This window comes from Abramis brama (assembly GCF_963993115.1).
Source record: "Abramis brama genome assembly, chromosome: 14".
Classification (NCBI taxonomy): domain Eukaryota; kingdom Metazoa; phylum Chordata; class Actinopteri; order Cypriniformes; family Leuciscidae; genus Abramis; species Abramis brama.
This window is the reverse complement of record NC_139976.1, coordinates 29879855-29901440: the sequence shown is the minus strand read 5'-3', so window position 1 is coordinate 29901440 and position 21586 is coordinate 29879855. Positions and strand designations below refer to the sequence as shown.

The following is a 21586-nucleotide window of genomic DNA, read 5'->3' as shown; positions in this document are numbered from 1 at the left end:
AATTACATCAAAACCTACAACACTGGAACCAGACAATTATTTCAAATGTATTCTAGCAGAGCGTTTACCATGTTATGGTATCATATTTACAGCAACTTTTGTATTTGATGATAATTTCGTTTTTAGTTTTGTGTTTTTGATAAGGTTAGAATTTTTTTTCCATAAATTCCATATATTGCTCCTTATTAAAAAACAAAAAAATATTACATACAAGCTGTGTTTTACATGGTAATGGTGTGTTCAAGTCATGTCGGAGAGATTGTATTTGCGAGTTGAAAACACATGAAATTATTTATTTTTTATAATTAATTAATTACGAGTGGGGAAACTCTGAACTTTGCGTTGGAACCGTGGCAGTGAGAAGATATGGGGAATGCGATAGCATGTGTATTAATGGTAAATTAGTTGAAATTAATGAAATTATATTTTGTTTAATTTAAAATAAAACTATCTAAGTTGCATGTACAAAATACGACAGTATTGTACAATTACGATTTAACACCAAAACACCAAAAACATAGAGATTCTTTATTCATCATTTTGTAAAAGTAGAGTTAAAAGTTTTGTAGAAAATATTCATTGTGATTGTGCTCCGACTTAAGTGACACACCAGATGTCATAAACACGAAATTCCCTGGATAACTTGAAAGAAACTTAAGTTCTTCCATCTATGAAGATATTAGACTTTGTGTCATAATTAATGGCCTTCGTTTGGGACCTCATTATCAGACATAACTATGAATATAGCAATAAATATGCATATACAGTAGTAATACAGACTTGGCGTCCTGTGCGTAATCCAAATCATGGCCAGTCAGTTCTCAGAAAATCCTGTTTCACTAATCAAGGCCACTTCCTGTCTTTAGTGATTGAATAATGATGAATTATCAATAGGTCAATGTAAAGCCCCATCAAAGGCCTAGAGTTCAATCTATATGTGATGTGAATATTGATCCAATACCGAGTCTCTTCCCATTCGCATATTCATTTTTTTCTGGTAAGAGGTTGGTCCTGAAGGCAAAAACACTCTGTTGATTCAACAGATCCGCTGCCACAGCATGCAGCTAACTGGTTCACACTGACATGTTTTTGTCCATGTGAGGGTTTGTTTGTCGATGTTCTGGGTCGAGTCACGAGAGGACGACCCTATCAGAGATTTCAATGTGTTTGTACAGGAAGGGCATGTGGATTATGTACCATATGAAGCTGGGTCTGTAACAGATGACCCTGGCGGGAAACGGCGAGAACTGACAAAATGCAACACTTCCACGGTAAGAGAGAGTTTATTATATAACTTTACTGTACAGTGGAGTGTCTCTCAGTTAAGGTCAGATGTAGAACGGAGACCCCAACAGTGACGTAGGAGGAGCTTCCACTCGTGAAGACACAGTTTCTTTGAAGGATTTACAACTGATTTTAGGTATGTTTTGAAAACTCATAGCAAAAAAAAAACCTAGATCATTCATACGATGACCACAAATAGAAAATCTGCTTGTCATTCCAATAAATGGACATAATAACTAATTAATAAAAGCAACAGACACTTTAATTTAGGCACAGATTTGCATCAGAACATCAGGAGAGCTGGTTTAGAACAAGACTACAGGAGGAACATTAATTGCACCAGAACGGGATATTAAAACTGTTAAAGATGTGATTTTGCTCATTTTTCTGGATGGATGTTCACATGAAGCTACTTCTCTGGATACCAGGAATTTCTGATACAGAATTTGCTTTCATGAGTAGATGATATTATTGTTCTATTATTATTTAATGTGAAGTTAACACTATTTGGGACAAACCGCAACTACTCTGGTTACAAAACAGTAGTAAGTAGATTTTCTTTTTTTAAGAGGAGTAGCCTGGTTCTTCAAATACATATAAAAAAAAAAAAATTTGAAATAGGTCATTTCATATCTATAGGAAATACAAATCACTAAGAGATCTCCTTAATATCTTAAATGTTTTTTCTTGACACCAATGAAATTAAAAGTGCAAATGTAGTCTCCTGCTTCTCAGATGTTCTTCCTGAGAAAAAGACTAATCTCATATTCTGTTGTGTTTAAGATGTTCTTAATAATTTTTAACATGTGCTTAGATTTTCTAAGATACCAAAGTCTAAGAACATCTAGCATCTCATCAAATCCTTCCAAGATCATTATCTGAGCCATGCTATCTACATTAATATACTACACCCGAATATCAGCAATTGACTCGTGTGTCGACTGTACTGTTTTTTTCTCCCAAGAGATTTCTGGGGAATATCTGAGACAAAGTTGATACTTAAATTAAACAAATGAAGTCATTTTGTCTCCTGACCGAACTCATTTTAACTCTGCCTTGTTCTCACATTTTAATATAGTTCTTTATATAATATTTATGTATCAAAATGTAATATTGGGGGCATTATCTTTCTTTGAATTGTATATAATATAAGTTCAGTATATTTAACTGATATTTATAAAACATTTTTAAATTTATAAATACAATTACTGTATTTTCTGTTTACATATATGAATATATATATATATATATATATATATATATATATATATATATATATACCGTAAGTAAAATATCTCTTTAGTAAAATGTCATCCATTAAATCACTGCTCTGAATTAAATCCTTTTTTTTCTTTCTTTTTTTTCATAAAGGCTTGAAGACAAGTTTGTGGAACTCTACCTCCAGCTCTGAGCGGATGAAAGCTTTAAACCGATTCCCTTCATTCAATCTAAACTTGCGTCGATCCAATCACTCCACGGCAAACTGCAACATTGAGCTTGTTACGCCAAAGGTGAAGGAGCGCACACAGTACGTGACAGAGAAGTTCACGCAGGTAGGATGCATTGTTGGGCTTGCTTTATATCTTAGATGAAGATCTTGATATTGAAACTGTTTTTGTAAAAACTTCTGGCTATTGTGCTGCTGTACATATTCAGATCCTCTCGCATCAAAATAGTCGAGCACTTGATAGTTGATGTCTGAATAATAAAAGCACTTGGCACATGGAAAACAATGTGGCTAAAAACCACTCGTGGAAAGATCGTTAGGACGGACACATGAACCTTTAGTGCAAGAGAAATGGCTCTTTGCCATGGCAAAAATCCATAACCCCTGTGGCCCCTGTTCCAAAACTGTAGAGTATCATCATGTAGTTGAAGATATAAGGTCTCACACCACATATTGTTTCGATTATTTAACGAAACCTTAATGTATCAGTCTGCCCAAATTCTGAGTGCCTTTTCCCCTAATTCTCCCTTCATTTCCTCTTTCTATTTCCAAAGAGAACACAAACCTTTGGTGCTTCTACATCCATGTTATTCACATTTCATTTCATTTCTGTTTTTAGGGATATGTTATGGGTGATATAGGCTGCTGAGTGAAACGGCTTCTCGAACGAGAAAAAAATTAGGATGGGACTTGATTTTGTCCATCGGGAATTGAATGGATTGTTGGATGGTTGTGGTTTGCTATTGGTCGATTTCATTTGAGTGACAGGTTTTCCCAGCCTCACGCCAGTAAACACATCATCAAAAAAGAGAAAAAGATGATGCTGCAAGAAGTTAATTTGATTAAAGGTTACAAGGGCACATGAATTAAAATAAATTATAAATAAATAAATAATGACATGTGAAAGATTTTGTGTTTTCAGTCATCAGATTCATCTACATTGTGACTTAGATTTAATCAACTGAAAACAGTGTCTGTAAAGGTGTGAACCAAATGGTCCATACAGACATATGGCCCATAGAAACTGATGGGTGTGAAACAACATTGCTCAGGGTAGATTGCAGTGTAGATCGATCTCCTGTGGGAGGTCCTAACCGTTTTCCTTTGTTTGTAGCCCTTTTGTCTTCATGTATAAAGTTCAGTCACACAGACAGAACTTTGGGTTAAGATTGTTGAAGGGCAACATGCTAACATCGCTGTTGAAGGACTGCTACACTACAAACCTTCAATAAATTCTTCTCCCTACAAGAACTCTGGTCAAGCTTACTTATTTTATGTATTGGAGAAATCTAATTACAAATACACCAAAATCTAACAATTGCATGGATAAATAAATAATTTATGATAAACACTAATATTCCATAAAAAATAAGAACTATCAATGTTTTTATGGTGACCTTAAGTTGAGCTTTCATTAAACCCAAAATATTCATTTTAGAACATCAGCTTAGGCTCAATGAAATCCCATCTTATTATTTCTTGTTTAGCTTTGAGCAATAGCACCTGACTTCAATTTGTTAAGACATTCTTGCTAAAACTGATGATCTCTTTCCATGCACAGGTACTGTCTCTTGGTGCTGATGTCTTGCCCGAGTACAAGCTCCAGGCTCCAGACGTCCACAAGTGGATCATGTTGCACTACAGTCCTTTTAAAGCCATGTGGGACTGGATCATCCTCCTGCTAGTGCTCTACACAGCGGTCTTTACTCCATACTCTGCTGCTTTCCTCCTCAATGAGCTCGAGGAGGAGAGGAGACACACCTGTGGTTACACCTGTAACCCTTTAAATGTTGTGGACGGGATAGTGGACATTCTGTTCATCATAGACATTGTGATTACCTTCAGGACGACGTATGTGAATCATAATAACGAGGTGGTGACCCATCCCAAGCACATCGCTATCCATTATATCAAAGGCTGGTTTTTCATTGACATGGTGGCCGCAATTCCATTTGATCTGCTCATCTTCAGATCTGGATCAGATGAGGTATGAACTTCTACTGAATGTTTTATTTGTGTCTTATTTGTGATACCGATAAGACACAGTGATGTGTTTTGTTATCTTTTTAAGAAGCATTTTGTAGAATAAATCTAGAAAACAGTAGATATAAATATAGATATAAATGTATAAGGGATATTTCAAAGCAGTTACTTTTATATCAACATCATTCAAAACAAGAGATCTGCCTATGGGAAGGGTATCTGTATCTGACCTAAGTCTGATTAACAGTAGTGTATTATTCAATATTACATTTACAAACTAAATATATATTAAACAAACTACATTTCAACTCAATGCCCTGAAAACATTGCATTCAGTTTGCAATTAACTTCTTTTAAAGTATATTATTTCTGTAATAGGCACTCATTTTAAAAGTATTTCGGTTTCACAAGGGATATCAGACTGGGACTCACTATTTGTGTCATGATGCTCACTATTCTTTCTTTGACCTCCCATCTCCCAGACGACAGCCACTCTCATTGGCCTGTTGAAGACGGCTCGTCTGCTGCGGTTGGTCCGTGTTGCCAGAAAATTAGATCGATACTCAGAGTATGGAGCTGCGGTCCTCTTTTTGCTCATGTGCACCTTTTTGCTGATTGCTCATTGGTTGGCTTGTATCTGGTATGCCATTGGCCATGTGGAGAGGCCTTACATGAAGACGGGTTGGCTGGATAACCTGGCCGATCAACTGGGAAAGCTTTACAACGACAGCGATGCCAGCTCAGGACCCTCCAATCAGGATAAATACATCACTGCACTCTATTTCACCATCAGTAGTCTGACCAGTGTGGGCTTTGGGAACGTCTCTCCAAACACCAACTCTGAGAAGATTTTCTCAATCTGTGTCATGCTCATTGGCTGTAAGTAACTGTAAAAAGCACTTTATTTCACACTGAAATATGCCATTTCTGTCCCACTGTCCTGAACACTTCTTCAAACCCTTCTTTAGACTACTTGGCTAGTAACATTTAGACCTAAAAAGCTAATGTTGGTGAACTACACTGACACTCTATAAAAGGTCTTTATTTGCATATTTGGTTCCATGAAAAACCTTATCCATGGAACCTTTCCAGGGCTCCAGACTAACTTTTTTTATTAGGAGCGCTGTAGCCCCTGACTTAAAATTTTAGGAGCGCAAGCAGAAAATTTAGGGGCACACCTTCACATTTCCCCCTAAATAACTATTACAGACAAATGCTTTGATAATAAATAGACTTAGCGTACAGAAATTATGGTGCAGTTTTATTTTAAGATCACAGGGCTCCAGACTAACATCTGAGGGCAGCGGCACTAAGTTCTACAGAAAGTGTTTGGTAGCACTGTGGGATGACAAAGCACTGAGCTTAATTTGAGGTGTATAGATAAAGTTCAATTTAATTATTATCATTCATAATGTCTTAATATTAATTCAAAAGCAAAATGAGTGACAAAATAGATATTAGGGAGTGAAAATAGCCAATAAGCTCCCTCAGCAGCTATGTTTACAATGGTAATTTAGTCTTTCTTTTTTTTTAAAAAAATAAGTGTTTTCCTACTTCTAAAAACTTTCAGTTTTATAAATAGAGACAATCTTTAAAGGATGAACAAAAATGTTTTGGTCAACACATTAAAAATAACATTTAAATATGATATAGTTTTGAAGTGCTGGAAAAAGATGTGTAGGCTACTTTTATAACCACAGTATACCATTATAGTTATGCCTGGTTCAGATTACACAATTTTTTTGTATGTTACTATAGTCACTGTGTCAGATTACACGATTTTGACTCCTAAAAATCTTGTCATGTCCTGGACAAGAAACATTGTCAGACTACACGTTGCTTTACGACCAGTCATCGCGAGCCGTCTCACACACACATTCACTCGCACATGTACACACGCACTCACTCACACACACACACACACGCTCTCACTCACTCACTCACACACTCACTCACTCTCGCTTGCGCACGCACACACACACACACACACACACTCACTCGCGCACACACTCTCTCACTCACTCTCGCTCGCTCGCTCACTCACTCGCGCGCGCGCACACACACTCATTCACTCTTGACGGAACCCGTCATGGAGGACCGTTAAAAAATTAAACATGCTAGTCTTTTTGTCGTGATGTCGTAAAGCATCGTACGCGACGTCGGTTGTCGCCCACTATCACACTATATGAGATGAAATTTACTGGTCGCACATGTGCGACTGGATGTAAAATTCAGTCGCACACACTCAAATTTTGGTCGCAAAATGCGACCATTTGGTCGCAGTCTGGAGCCCTGCTTTCCATTGCACAAGTTCTACAGATTATAAAAAAAGTTCTTCACACTAAGAAAAACCTTTATTTTTAAGAGTGTAACCAGAGTTATGGGGGATCTGAACAATTCTCTTAAAAGAGTGACATATTTTTATGTCAGTAAAATATTGAAACACTTGCTATTTTGAGTCTTAGTCCTTTACAGTGAGGAAAATAAGTATTTGATAAGGAAAATAAGGAAAATAAGTACACCCTGCTATTTTGCAAGTTCTCCCACTTAGAAATCATGGAGGGGTCTGAAATTGTCATCGTAGGTGCATGTCCACTGTGAGAGACATAATCTAAAAAAAAAATCCAGAAATCACAATGTATGATTTTTTAACTATTTATTTGTATGATACAGCTGCAAATAAGTATTTGAACACCTGAGAAAATCAATGTTAATATTTGGTACAGTAGCCTTTGTTTGCAATTACAGAGGTCAAACGTTTCCTGTAGTTTTTCACCAGGTTTGCACACACTGCAGGAGGGATTTTGGCCCACTCCTCCACACAGATCTTCTCTGTCGCTGAGAAACACGGAGTTTGAGCTCCCTCCAAAGATTCTCTATTGGGTTTAGGTCTGGAGACTGGCTAGGCCACGCCAGAACCTTGATATGCTTCTTACAGAGCCACTCCTTGGTTATCCTGGCTGTGTGCTTCGGGTCATTGTCATGTTGGAAGACCCAGCCTCGACCCATCTTCAATGCTCTAACTGAGGGAAGGAGGTTGTTCCCCAAAATCTCGCAATACATGGCCCCGGTCATCCTCTCCTTAATACAGTGCAGTCGCCCTGTCCCATGTGCAGAAAAACACCCCCAAAGCATGATGCTACCACCCCCATGCTTCACAGTAGGGATGGTGTTCTTGGGATGGTACTCATCATTCTTCTTCCTCCAAACACGTTTAGTGGAATTATGACCAAAAAGTTCTATTTTGGTCTCATCTGACCACATGACTTTCTCCCATGACTCCTCTGGATCATCCAAATGGTCATTGGCAAACTTAAGACGGGCCTTGACATGTGCTGGTTTAAGCAGGGGAACCTTCCATGCTATGTATGATTTCAAACCATGACGTCTTAGTGTATTACCAACAGTAACCTTGGAAACGGTGGTCCCAGCTCTTTTCAGGTCATTGACCAGCTCCTCCCGTGTAGTTCTGGGCTGATTTCTCACCTTTCTTAGGATCATTGAGACCCCACGAGGTGAGATCTTGCATGGAGCCCCAGTCTGAGGGAGATTGACAGTCATGTTTAGCTTCTTCCATTTTCTAATGATTGCTCCAACAGTGGACCTTTTTTCACCAAGCTGCTTGGCAATTTCCCCGTAGCCCTTTCCAGCCTTGTGGGGGTGTAAAATTTTGTCTCTAGTGTCTTTGGACAGCTCTTTGGTCTTGGCCATGTTAGTAGTTGGATTCTTACTGATTGTATGGGGTGGACAGGTGTCTTTATGCAGCTAACGACCTCAAACAGGTGCATCTAATTTAGGATAATAAATGGAGTGGAGGTGGACATTTTAAAGGCAGACTAACAGGTCTTTGAGGGTCAGAATTCTAGCTGATAGACAGGTATTCAAATACTTATTTGCAGCTGTATCATACAAATAAATAGTTAAAAAATCATATATTGTGATTTCTGGATTTTTTTTTAGATTATGTCTCTCACAGTGGACATGCACCTACAATGACAATTTCAGACCCCTCCATGATTTCCAAGTGGGAGAACTTGCAAAATAGCAGGGTGTTCAAATACTTATTTTCCTCACTGTAGCTTTTAAGCACAGTGGGAATGTATATGACGTAGGCAAATGCTATATACCAGATGGTTATGGTTTTACTTTTAGTTACAGTTTTAAAGTTGCAGTAAGCAATTTCTGAGAAACACTGTTGATATTTGAAATCGACACCCAAGCAAACACACCCCTACCCAAAAGAAACACAACCCTCCCTTCATTGCTCCGGTTATGGTTTTACTTTTAGTTACAGTTTTAAAGTTGCAGTAAGCAATTTCTGAGAAACACTGTTGATATTTGAAATCGATACCCAAGCAAACACACCCCTTTCCAAAAGAAACACAACCCTCCCTTCATTGTTCCGCCCCCAAAAATAACGAACACTCTATGCAACACAGGCAACTACAGCTGGCACATCAGCCAGCTCGCTTAACTGTGGATGAATCAGCTGTGACAACAACCCCATACTGGATCTTAATTACGTGAAACTGCAAAAACCAATATTACTCATATCGAGCAGAAACAAAGAAAGAAACCAAAGAAACCTCTGCATCCATTTTCAGGCCTTCCCACTCTCTAACGTCCCTCCAGCATTGGAAAGCTTTTCCAATTTTAACGCGGGTCCTAGCTCTTGCCTAATTGTAACCATTCATTTTTCCAGTTATAACTGACTGTAACGCAGTTAGATGTTGTGGGAAGGAGGAGGCGGGAAGCGGCGAACATTCAACAAACTTTAATATCAAAAATAAAACTAATACAAAATGAAAGTAAAAGACAGCAGCAGCCCCTCACGGACGACTGATGTCACATATAACAAAACACAAATAAAATCCAGGCCTGGCCTCTCTCGATCTCCACTGTCATCGCTCCTCTGTGAGAGATACGAGACCGGTGCGTCTCACAGGTGTCGCTCATTAGCAATCACGCCACCGGCCTCGCGCCGTTCTCCCACGGCCCTCAGCCTCGTCCTGCTCGCCACACTGACCTTATCCTCTTTTGGAATATCTTAGCAATTTTTATTTTTTTGGTTGCATTTAACTCCACTTTTACACATACAATCACAAAACTTCCCTAAGCACTTCCCCTCAGGGGAATCCCCTTTGCCATTTTGAAGTGCCTTCATCTTTGTCAAGTGGGTGAGAGAAGTTTATTTGGACAGTGAAGGATTAAAATTTAAGAATATGTTTTTAAATCTGCTGATCCTATTTCCCTACATAACATCACATAAAAAACTAAGGTAAATTACACTGTATTGGGCATTCAAGGTGAACATGATGGCATCAATTTACTGATCAGAAGTCAGCTGTAAGTCAGCTGTCTAAACATTGTAATAGTCAGGGGTTAGTTGAACTATGTGTGAATGTTTACCTAGTCTTGGTTCTCGTGACCATGTGTTGTTTATACAATTTGGGGGTACCATTATCTCAGTTGGGGGTAATTGCCTCTATTGTCTTTAGATGATTAGATTCAGTAGTCATCTCTAAGGCTGTGTGTAAGTTCAGCACCTTTAAGGACAGCCCACTGAATGGCCTATAAGATACCATGTAAAGTTCCCTCAGTCAGATTATGTTGGACGAATCCGCAGCCGCGCTCAATAAAGAATACTTCTGTTTGAACGTGATCCCAACGTCTCCTGGTTCTTGCTTTGAAGAAAGAAAACTTTACAACAGATGGTGCCGTGAGCCGGATGGAGAAAAAGGAAACTCAAAGAACTGAATCTTGAAACTTCAAGCTTTCCAGCTTCCTCCAGATTGAAAACTTCAAGCTCAAAGATCTCAACAAAGCTGACTGAGTCCCAGACTGAATCTTGAAACTTCAAGCTCAAAGATCTCAACAAAGCTGACTGAGTTCCAGACGAATGTTTTCTGTACAACCAACGATTCGGTGAGTTTCACTCTATTCAAAGAACCAATGCAGACCAGTACAATTGTTTTCCTCTGCGTCGTTCAGAGAAGAAGTTAACAAACAGCTGTAGAGTTTGGTTAACTAAAGATAAGCCTCTAAAAAGTTTTCTTTTAGAGATGAAATTGATCCTCTGTTGATGGCAGGGAAGATTAACAGTTACATGTTAATATTGTGTGTATGCTCTTGCTAGAGAAGACCTATCTGTAAGCTAGAGAATTAGCTTTAGAATTAGATTTAGCCTCATGTGCTAATAAGATTGTACCCTCTGTTTGCAAGAGAGTAGAGAGAAGGTTTTTTTTAGTGTTTGTTTGTGGTAACAGAAATTCACAAAATGTTTAGGAAAAGTACTAGACAGATTACACCTTTTTGGACAGATAGTGAATTCAAGTCTTTGTTATCAGAGCACATGGACTCAATCGTGACTGAGGAAGTCAGATTGAATTTAACAAAGAAATTTGGCATTGATCCAGGCAAAGTTTGGTCAATTGAAGATTGTAAGAAGGTACTAGGAGAAAGTATTCGCAAGAACAGTGTGAAAAGTTTTATCTGTTGTCACAGAGAATTTGGTTTAACCCTAGCTACAGAACAGTCTAAGCGCAACTCCGAGCTAGAGAAACAGATCAAAGAGCTCCGTGCTAGAATATCTTCGTTGACTAAGAAAGTAAACCGCAACAAAGATGCAGAAAAAACTGATTTTGGAAGACCTGCAGCCACTTCAACGTGAAGTCCTCAATAAAGAATAACTTCTTGAACGTGATCCAAACGTCTCCTGGTTTCTTGCTTCGACGAAGAAAAAAGTTTTCAACAACAGACACTCGACCCCTCGATTTTGACTGAGGGAGCTACTCAACGTACACTTCAGGCAGATCCATAGACCACAATGCAACATAATTGTGACGTCAGCAAATCACGCTTACCTCCACCCCACACAACTATGATATTGGAGTTATTTTGACATTTAAGAGCATAATACTTGTAGCTACCTTAAGCTGACTGTTATAGTTTATTGTATTGTTTTTATTTTTGTTTGTGTATTTTTTTATTTATTTACTTCAACAGCCCAAGCATACATACAGGCCTATAGAATGATGAGTAAAACAAATGAATATGGAAAAAAAAAACTGTAAATAATAAATCGGCTCCATAGCAGATTCCAAGAGCTCAGGGTGTTCCATTTAAACGCATTGCAAGGGTTCCGCCAGTAGTGGGCACTCGTGCATCGGAAGCAATAATGTACTCGGATGTACGAGACAGAGAGAAGGGTATAAAAAATTTGACTTACAGTCTTTTAAGTATCTTGAACTTTTTTGGCTTTTGGTATGAATATGTTAGTCTTACTGTTATCTATAAGCTAGTGTGCTCCAAAACAATGACAAAATTCGCATTTAGAAGATATCAGCATTCAAAACTTACAGTCTCACTTTCGCCAAAATGGCTCAATGGTTTTGGTGACATCACACTGCACTTCTGCTTCTCATCAGATTTTCTGTCCAATCAAATGCTCTCTAGAATCTACAGTGTCCCGCCACCAAATAGACACTGAAGCTGCAGCTAAAATTGGTCACTTGTTCACACATTTACTATTATTTACATGGTGAATGGCACATAGTGCACTATATAGGGTATAGGGAATGATTAAGACCTTGCGGTTTTCCCCCATCCCACTGCCCACGTCTGGCATTTTTCAAGGCAACAACGCATTCTGTGTGAACGGCCCCTAAATATGCTTTCCATTGGGAAGAATGAAGTCTGGTTTTACGTTAGTGTCACGTGAAAACGCCACAGTGCCCACACAGTTTGCTCAAGTCCAGAGACATAATAGCACAGAGCAGATCATATGCGGGAGTCGGCGCAGACTACAAAACGTATCGGACCCATTTGAATTCTGCATAGAATGCTATATTTTAAAGTGATTTGGAGGAGATTAGTTGGAGAAACTGTTGGATGTTAGGAGGAAACTGCAGCTTTATCGAGCTCAATGGCTCTGGTCGAGCTGTAATATAAACAAAACACTATTGGCTATTTTAAAAAAGGAGAGGATCTGATAGATATGTCCTGCCCTATCTTCCTTTTTCAGTGAAAATTACGTCACCACATTGAATAATCCTGCACGTTTCAAGACATTTCAAGACATTTGGGCCTTTAAACACAGCATTAGAAATGTCCCACTTGCTCACTCTTTCTCCTTCCCCATCAGAAGCACAATTGGCTACAAGAGTGTTTTGTTCAGTCCGATCCTATTTTCACTGCCAGTACTATGTACAAACATAATATTTTTTTCAGCACACACACACATAACAGACATCTAGCAAATATTCACAAAATAGTTTGTTTGGGTGTGGATTTAAATTTTCAACAGCATTTTTCAGAAATTGCTTAATGCACCTTTAATAACCCTTATAACTTACCTTTGCTTAATGTCCAAAAATTGGCACTGTTGACTAAATATTCTCCTATTGACTTTTTGTTTTAGCTCTCATGTATGCCAGCATATTTGGGAATGTCTCAGCAATAATTCAGAGGCTTTATTCTGGAACGACACGCTATCACACTCAGCTGCTGCGGGTTAAAGAGTTCATCCGCTTCCATCAGATACCTGGAGATCTGAGGCAGAGACTGGAGGAATATTTCCAACATGCCTGGTCCTACACCAATGGCATTAATATGAATGGAGTAGGTTATACTGATCTGGAATCAATAACCCAAATATCATTGTTGTCTACTCCTGTATAGGTTAATCTATATAATAAAAACCCAATCATACCGCTTATTTTCTAATAATAGGTCCTGAGAGGTTTTCCAGAGTGTATGCAAGCTGACATTTGCCTGCATCTTAATCGTAGTCTGCTGCAGAGCTGTAAAGCGTTTCGTGGGGCAAGTAAAGCGTGTCTGAGAGCTCTCGCCATGCACTTCAAAACCACCCACTCCCCACCTGGAGACACACTCTATCATCACGGCGACATGCTCAAAGCTCTCCACTTCATCTCCCGGGGCTCCATTCAAGTGTCGCAACATAACACTGTGCTGGCCATACTGGGTGAGATTTATATTACACCTGAGCAAACAGCTTTCTGATCCATTGGTGGTTTGAGACATAATAAAAACTACTTCCTATTTCATGTACAGGAAAGAACGACATCTTTGGCGAGCCCATAAATCTGTATGCAGATCCTGGTCGCTGTAATGCTGATGTTACTGCACTTACCTACTGTGACCTTCACCGTATCCAAAGAGACGACCTTATAGAGGTGCTGGACATGTACCCTGCTTTTGGAGAGAGCTTTTGGAGGAAACTAGAAATCACCTTTAACCTACGAGACGTGTGTAAACTCAACGTCCCAAATACATTTATACATACCCCTCACTGGTTATTAAATACTGAGGTAAAAAAAAAAACATAAAGCATAAACATTTATCTTCCAAGGAAATAATTATTAATTGGATTAATTAATGTTAATAAAAAAATTCTCACAAAAGTAAATATATATTATAAACACTGATAAATCTAGCATTCACAGTTAAGAATGAATGCATTTATATAGGATGGATTCAAACCAATTTTCTAAACAATTTCTTTACAGTTTGTGTGATGGATTTGAGACATTATTATGACTGAAATAATAAGCACAATTATTTTAATAATTTTATATGCCTTGTGAAAAAGAAGTTCGCGTAATATTACTGAATGTGCATGTTTGTTTAGAGTACACTACTTTCATGACTGTTTTTAGCTCACTTTTAAGTCTTGCGTTAATAATCTTTTAGTGTTTTATTTGATTAAACTTTTAAAGTTAATATATTTTAAATGTATTACATTGCATCTTCATTACAAATGTGCAATTACAAATATATTTAAATACATGACATAGAATACTAAGTTCCAATAGAGATTACATTACCATATTTCAAAGCCAATAAAAGTAAATTACATGCCCGGTTTCACAGACAAGGCTTAAGCTAGTCCCAGACTAAAATGCATGTTTTAACTGTTTTAACTGAAAGCAACTTGCACTGGCATGTCTTAAAATATTTCAGTGACACTGTTTTGTCTCAAGATGCACATCAGTAATGTTTTTTAATGGAAGCCCTGTCTGTGAAACCAGGCCATAAAGATGCAATTTAGTCCTACGTGAGTGAAAAAAACACTCTATAGTTCAGCTAATTGCATTTAATATAAATTTAAACTATAAAGCATTTTGATTTAATTACAATTAACATGCAATTACGGTAACTGTCCGAAAACATCACTCAATTCGCACTTTATCGTCTATTCTTTTATAGTATATTATTTCTGTAATAATTACGTTTTTGAAAAGTATGCTAAAGTGTACTTTTTCCACAACACATAACACATTATTAATATAATATAAACTAATCTAAAACATTGAGACAAATCCTCTCTGTACAGTAATCATTGTTTTAATTGGTATGTAACCAGGCTGAACAGATGATGGAAAGTGAAAATTTGGACTGCGGTTACCATGAAAGCCAAATACGACACAGACAAAACTCAATAGACAGGCGCAACCGGCCAGGTGAGTAGAACACTCACAAACAAACACTAAAATACCCATTGAGACTTAATATTGTGAAGTTGTGTCCAGAAGTCTACATTTACAAAGTAAAAATGTTTTAACTGTAGCAAACAAAGTAAAACTTGACATATTCACCACAGTTCACAATTCACATCTACCCTCATTTTAGAGCCAGACATTTGACTATCGACAGAAATCAGAAGACAAGAGAATAATTTTGTAGATTGTGTAAAAAAAAATATTTGAATCACCTAACTAAAAAAATCCTACTGTATAAATACAAATTCAGCAAATAGATTGTAAAAGTACACTTCTTCTTTTTTTATTGCTCTTGTCTTGCTACTCTAGATGGAATGGACCAGAATGACTCTTACCCATCTCGGACGTGTTCGGCGCTGGGTCATCACCATTCTCTAACTGCTCACATGCACTGGGAGGAGCTGTGCAGCTGTGCAAGCTCCACATTGCAGTCCAGTGAAAGCCTCAGCAAGTCTCCCATCAGCCATTGTGAGCTGTATACCTCTGAGGCAGACCATCTGGACTACCCCTCTCCTGTTGTGAGACTAATACCAGCGAGTGGTGCCTCTGGGATCAGCAGAGAGCCCGGCATGGATATGGGGCAGTTGGGTGGGTATACATACAATATTTATTTGACTTTATACCGATATCTTATAGGTGTGGATACAGCATTACAAAAATGTAAAATCTGGGTCTTGAAGCCAAACCATAGAGTGCTGTAGGCCAAAACCCGGAAACGGGTTAGCATTTTAGCACTTCCATTTTCTTGCAGTCAGTGGATTTTTGGAATGAGGTTTTGGTTAAATGCCTGAAATAAGCTCTGTGGTTAACAGAAGCTGAAGTTATTTGAAGCTCAAGTCTTATTCTATGACATAAAATATAGTAATACTCCCTTGTGATTTTTTTAAAGCTTTTACTTGTCTTGAAAATTGCGGTTGCTAACAAGTGGTTAAGTAGGACTACAGTCTACAGAGGTTGTTGGGGACATTAAACGTCATCTCGTCGAACAGGAAACCTCAACTACTCACTAGTTAAAGGTGTGCGAGCGTGGTGTAGTTTGTTTAAAGCATAGGTTTAGTTTTTTGTTTCTGGACATTCCATTTAGGCTTCTAAATTCATAAAAGTTTTTTCATTTGTGAAGATTATTATGATGAATAAAACGTGTAAGTATCATAAACTTTGGTTATCACAGAGCTTATTTTCTGCAATAATCCAATGGAAAAATCCTATTGGGTTTTTATCAAGGGAACGAGGGTGATGCTAAAGGTCCTTGCACACCGAGTCCGAAATTCTTGTCCGAAATTTTTGCACTTTAAAAAATAAATATGACCTCACGTTATGTCAATCACGCTTACACACTGCCTCCGAAACTGTCGTCCGTCATTAAAAGATTCTTCCGAGTTTGCCTACAAAAATACATCATCACTTCAGGAATTTATTGAAGAATTTGGGGTCATTTTAGGTCATTGACTATTTTAGTGCTAAACATTTTCAGTTGAAAAATTACTGCACCCTTAAAATCTCTCAAACTTGAACTTTAAATGACATTGTAAATATGAATGTTTTTCTTGAATTGTTGGATTTGTTAATATTCAATATCTCCTCCTAACACAAGCTCCTCCTCCATCTGGATTGTACCATTACTGGACTGACCACCAGGCAGCTCATTTTGCTGAAACGTCTCAGTGCCTCCCCTCTGCCTGGACCTCATGTCCTCCACCACTCTTTGCAGATCATCATCCCAGTGAACTTGACTCCAGACTGGAGCTCCTGCAGACTCAGCTTATGAGGTATGTGATGCATCTTATAGGAACAAGTTAAGGCTGAAGTACGTAGTTTCTGCAACACTAGTGGCACTTAGCGGAATTACAGAAATAAAGCTTGCACGTGGCGCCTCCTCCAAGTCAAACAAAGCTCTAACGGTGCTTCTGAAGGCATGTTTCAACAAGTAAAAGTAGGCAACTTTCAATAAAAGCTCCAACATATTAGGAATACTTTTAGCTGTGTTGCTATGTGTCATGAGTAAGCAATTGAGTAGACTTAACACTCTGTTCAGCGAACGTGACCGTCTCGCTTATAATAAACCCAACCCTGAAAGCACGCGTACATCATGGAGTTGTCTATTTGATGTGTGTGTTATCATCTGGAAGACGTATTTTTTAGAGTGTTTGCTCATCTCCAATACGTCTATAGGACGTTTCCTGTCAGATGTCAAATAGACGTTTAGAAAATGTCTTTAAGATGTTTATGATTTAGAATGTATAAAACTGAAAATCTTAAAGACGTCTATCAGATGTTATAGCAGCAGATGCTTTCCAGATGAAGTGATCTTTAACAGACATCTTGCAGACGTATGTGTACTATCTGGGAACCAATGTATCTGCACCGGGCACATTTTTTGATATGATGCACCAAAATGTTTTGAGGTTGTCTACACTGGACACATCAAAGTATGCATTATAAACTGGTAGTACATTTGTCTTTCTGTATGGGTGCATGATGATGCTGTATAGTACTGAAACGTCCATTGTAGTGTGTAGCATCGCAATGCCCCGTTCACTTTGACGTGTTCATGACCTGTACTTTAAAGGTATAAATACAGCGATTTTTGGCTTGCATTTCTCTTACCGAAGCTGAATGTCTTTTTGTAGTAAGAGCCGTGCCGGTAAAACCTCACTCGCCTGGCTTCAAGTGGTGCACTAGCAACTGACGTTTAAGGCTGCAGTCTTTAGCGCCTCCCATGTCAGTTCGAATCCCGCTTGGAGCAGTGCGAATAGAACCGGAGGGCTTACATTTTCCTGTGCATCAGCCATGGTCCCACAGTGACTAAACACCCAGCCTGCTACAGTAGCCAAGCCCCAAACCACTCTCTTTGTTACATTGACGCACACAGCGACCAGGGGCTGTCAAGCTCTTGGTTCTCGCCACTGATTCTCACGTGTCTCAAAACTTGATATTTGAATGGTTTAAGGCAAAATGTCCAGCAAATGCAGTTTTTTGCTCCCTTTCTCTTAGGCTAGAGACCAGAATGACAGCAGACATCAATGTGATTCTTCAGCTTCTCCAGAGACAGATTGCACCCGTGCCTCCAGCATATAGCTCTGTTTTACCTGACAACCACATTCCTGACCCCGCGACACTGTATGGAAGCAGCACACCGGTACTTCACAGCATGTTCCCCATTACAAATATTCAACTGGACAGTAGAAGCACTACCATTCAGGTAAAAGTGCTGTCCTATATATATATATATATATATATATATATATATATATATATATATATATATATATATATATATATATATATATATATATATATATTATTTTATATATATATATATATATATATATATAAAATATATATATATATATATATAAAATATATATATATATATATATATATATATATATATATATATATATATATATACACTTTTTTTTTTCAATGCCAGACTTCCCTTGTGAAAACGAAGTGTGCTTAATTGTATTGAATGTCCACTGTTTGTTTACTTTATGCCTTAAAAGTATATTTTAAAAAGAAATAACTGTACTTGCAGATGATATAATATTAATGGCCACTTAATTATACTATTACATACTTTTAAAAGTATGTTCAAGTGTACTACTTTTTCACAAGTCAAGTCACCTTTATTTTTTAGCGTTTTATACAATACAGATTGTTTCAAAGCAGCTTTACAGTAATAACAGGACAATGTTTCAATGATGCAAACAGAGTTTAATTCGGCTGTACAGCAGCTCTAAAAAGAAAATGGTTTCATGGATTAGCTGAAGTCATCGTCCATCACTGTTTTTGCAGAGCTGCTTTATAGCCGAATTAAACTAATAACTAATGTTCTTTACAACGGAACTGTATCAACACTCAACTGACTTCAGCTGAACAATGACACCATTTTCTTTTTAGAGCTGCTGTACAGGAAAATTGAACTCTGTTTGCATCATTCACAAGGGTTAATTACTCAGAACTTTTAATTTTCCCTGAATGTTTAAAATTCTCCTTCCCTCTCTTACTCACACCTCCATGTTGTTCCAAAACCATCCTGATCCTAAATACTAACCTTTAGCTAAGCAATATCCACAGTAAGCTAATGACAAGCTGAAGTAAACGTTATGTGTTTTTTTTGTTTTTTTTACAAGAATGAACAATAAACCAAATGAACAATCTTTAAAACTGTGTTTCCAGAGTTCAACCCAGCCAGAATCCATGTTCAAGTCAAATTCCCAGGGTTCTCTGTCCAGTGGCGTTCACATGGGAGCTGCGTCAGACGACTGTGAACCTGATAAACTAGAAGCGAATGCTGTTTCAACTCCAGTGCTAAAGCCCATTTATATAGATGCACCGCGGCTCTGTACGTCTCTCCGCTTTCCCTCGTTGCCTGGCAATCTGGACACTTCATCACACCCAGAAGACATTCAAAAACACATGTCTGATCCTTCCTTGCCAGTCAGCTAAAATCACAACACGCCATCAATCAGCTTTCATTACAGAACAATGAGCACACATCAAAACTGTCACCAGTTTATGTTGTATTGTGGATGCTAGGAAGACCATGCGGTTCCATCATCTTGGTTAACTAAATGTTGCTGCCCACCAGATAGGACAGCTCCAAACTAGCACTAGTAACTAGCATGAAAACTCAAACTGGTACTTTCAGCAGAGTGCAAAAGCACAAGAAACACTAATGGACAAAATCCAACATAAGCCACAGTTGTGAGTAGCATCTCAAACCTCAGTCATTTAAAGAGATAGACTGGTAACCAGAAGGTTGCGGGTTCAATTCTCAATACCGGCAGGAAATGACTGAGGTGCCTTTGAGCAATTGTGTCCATGGTTTGTGGCTTGTGTGTGTTCACTATTCAATGGGCCAGATTTACTAACAGCTTGAGCCAGTGCAAACCCTCTTTTAGCGTTAAAAAAGATCTTTTTGTTGTACACGGACATCAATGTCATGTTCTTCAGGCAGTGTGACTCAGGAAACGACAAACCTTTGGAAAGACCTAACCAAAGAATGTCTCTGTATGACTGGGATTGAACTCTGTATATTCTGTGTATTTACTTTATGTAATTAAAACAATGTTCAATAAAAATGATAATTCTTGGGACAGTTCTTTGAAGACCCGCCACCAGATATATATTGGCTGATCGGATAATAAAAAATAAAAAAAATGCTAAGTTATTGTTCTTGATAAGTGTAACTATCAAAAATCTGGGTAAATCAATATATCAGTCGATCTCTGTTCTAGATTCACATCATTTGGAGAAAATCAGTGTATCAAACATCTTAACCCTCTATGGTACGCAATATATCAGTGAGGAAATAATTGTTTATGTTTTTCCTGCTTAAAAATGGACACTATAACAAAATCAATAAACATTATCATAATTTTTTTAATTTATTTATTAATTAAAAGTTTGTTGCCTCAAGGCAACATTGTACCACTATGGACAAATTTAAACATTTGACATTTTCATGAAGAAAAAATGTATATATTTATTGAAAACATCAATTTCTTTAACTAAACACTTGAACAAACATATTTATCAAGTTTTTAATGAATTACACATTTCATATTTAATAAAAAAAGTAACATTTATTATCCAGCTGTAGTGGCCATTATGCACTATAGTGGCCAAATGTCCCGTCGACCCCCCTGACCGGTCCCAAGCCACGCCCCCGTCCCATGAACCCACTATTTGTCCGATTGCCCACTATAGTGGCCAAATGTCCCGTTGACCCCCCTGACCGGTCCCAAGCCACGCCCCCGTCCCATGAACCCACTATTTGTATGATTACCCACTATAGTGGCCAAATGTCCCGTTGACCCCCCTGACCGGTCCCAAGCCACGCCCCCGTCCCATGAACCCACTATTTGTCCGATTGCCCACTATAGTGGCCAAATGTCCCGTTGACCCCCCTGACCGGTCCCAAGTCATGCCCCCGTCCCATGAACCCACTATTTGTATGATTACCCACTATAGTGGCAAAATGACCAGTTGGCCCCCGCTGACCACTCACAAGCCACGCCCTCATCCCACAAACCCACTATTTGTCCGATTTCCCACTATAGTGGCCAAATATCCCGTTGACCCCCCTGACTGGTCCCAAGTCATGCCCCCGTCCCACAAAACCACTATTTTTCCGATTACCCACTATAGTGGCCAAATGACCAGTCGGCCCCCGCTGACCACTCACAAGCCTCGCCCTTGTCCCACGAACCCACTATTTGTCCGATTTCCCACTATAGTGGCCAAATGTCCCGTTGAACCATGCTGAGTTTTCAGTTTGCAAAAATGCGAATACATTTAGATAATTTAAACTTCTTTCCTTACAAATAAAATATACTTTCAAGTA

The 21586-nt window shown here is 38.3% G+C and overlaps 1 protein-coding gene across 4 annotated transcripts; it reads left to right on the top strand.

The window, feature by feature from the left end:
- Nucleotides 1-1025: 1025 nt before the first annotated feature.
- kcnh6b (potassium voltage-gated channel, subfamily H (eag-related), member 6b) lies at nucleotides 1026-20341 on the top strand. Of its 4 annotated transcripts, none has more exons than XM_084134909.1 (12): nucleotides 1026-1271; nucleotides 2656-2837; nucleotides 4293-4718; nucleotides 5197-5593; nucleotides 13134-13333; nucleotides 13445-13697; nucleotides 13787-13980; nucleotides 15099-15195; nucleotides 15544-15822; nucleotides 16829-17003; nucleotides 18229-18436; nucleotides 19417-20332. In XM_084134909.1, the coding sequence occupies exons 1-12, from the start codon at nucleotides 1256-1258 to the stop codon at nucleotides 19684-19686; spliced, it is 2697 nt and encodes an 898-aa protein (XP_083991035.1). In that variant the 5' UTR covers nucleotides 1026-1255; the 3' UTR covers nucleotides 19687-20332. The 4 variants fall into 4 exon arrangements, with proteins under 4 accessions (XP_083991035.1, XP_083991034.1, XP_083991037.1 ...); XM_084134908.1 differs by having other exon boundaries at nucleotides 1142-1271; nucleotides 13787-14043; nucleotides 19417-20331; XM_084134911.1 differs by having other exon boundaries at nucleotides 1142-1271; nucleotides 18229-18373; nucleotides 19417-20316.
- The last annotated feature ends 1245 nt before the right edge of the window (nucleotides 20342-21586 follow it).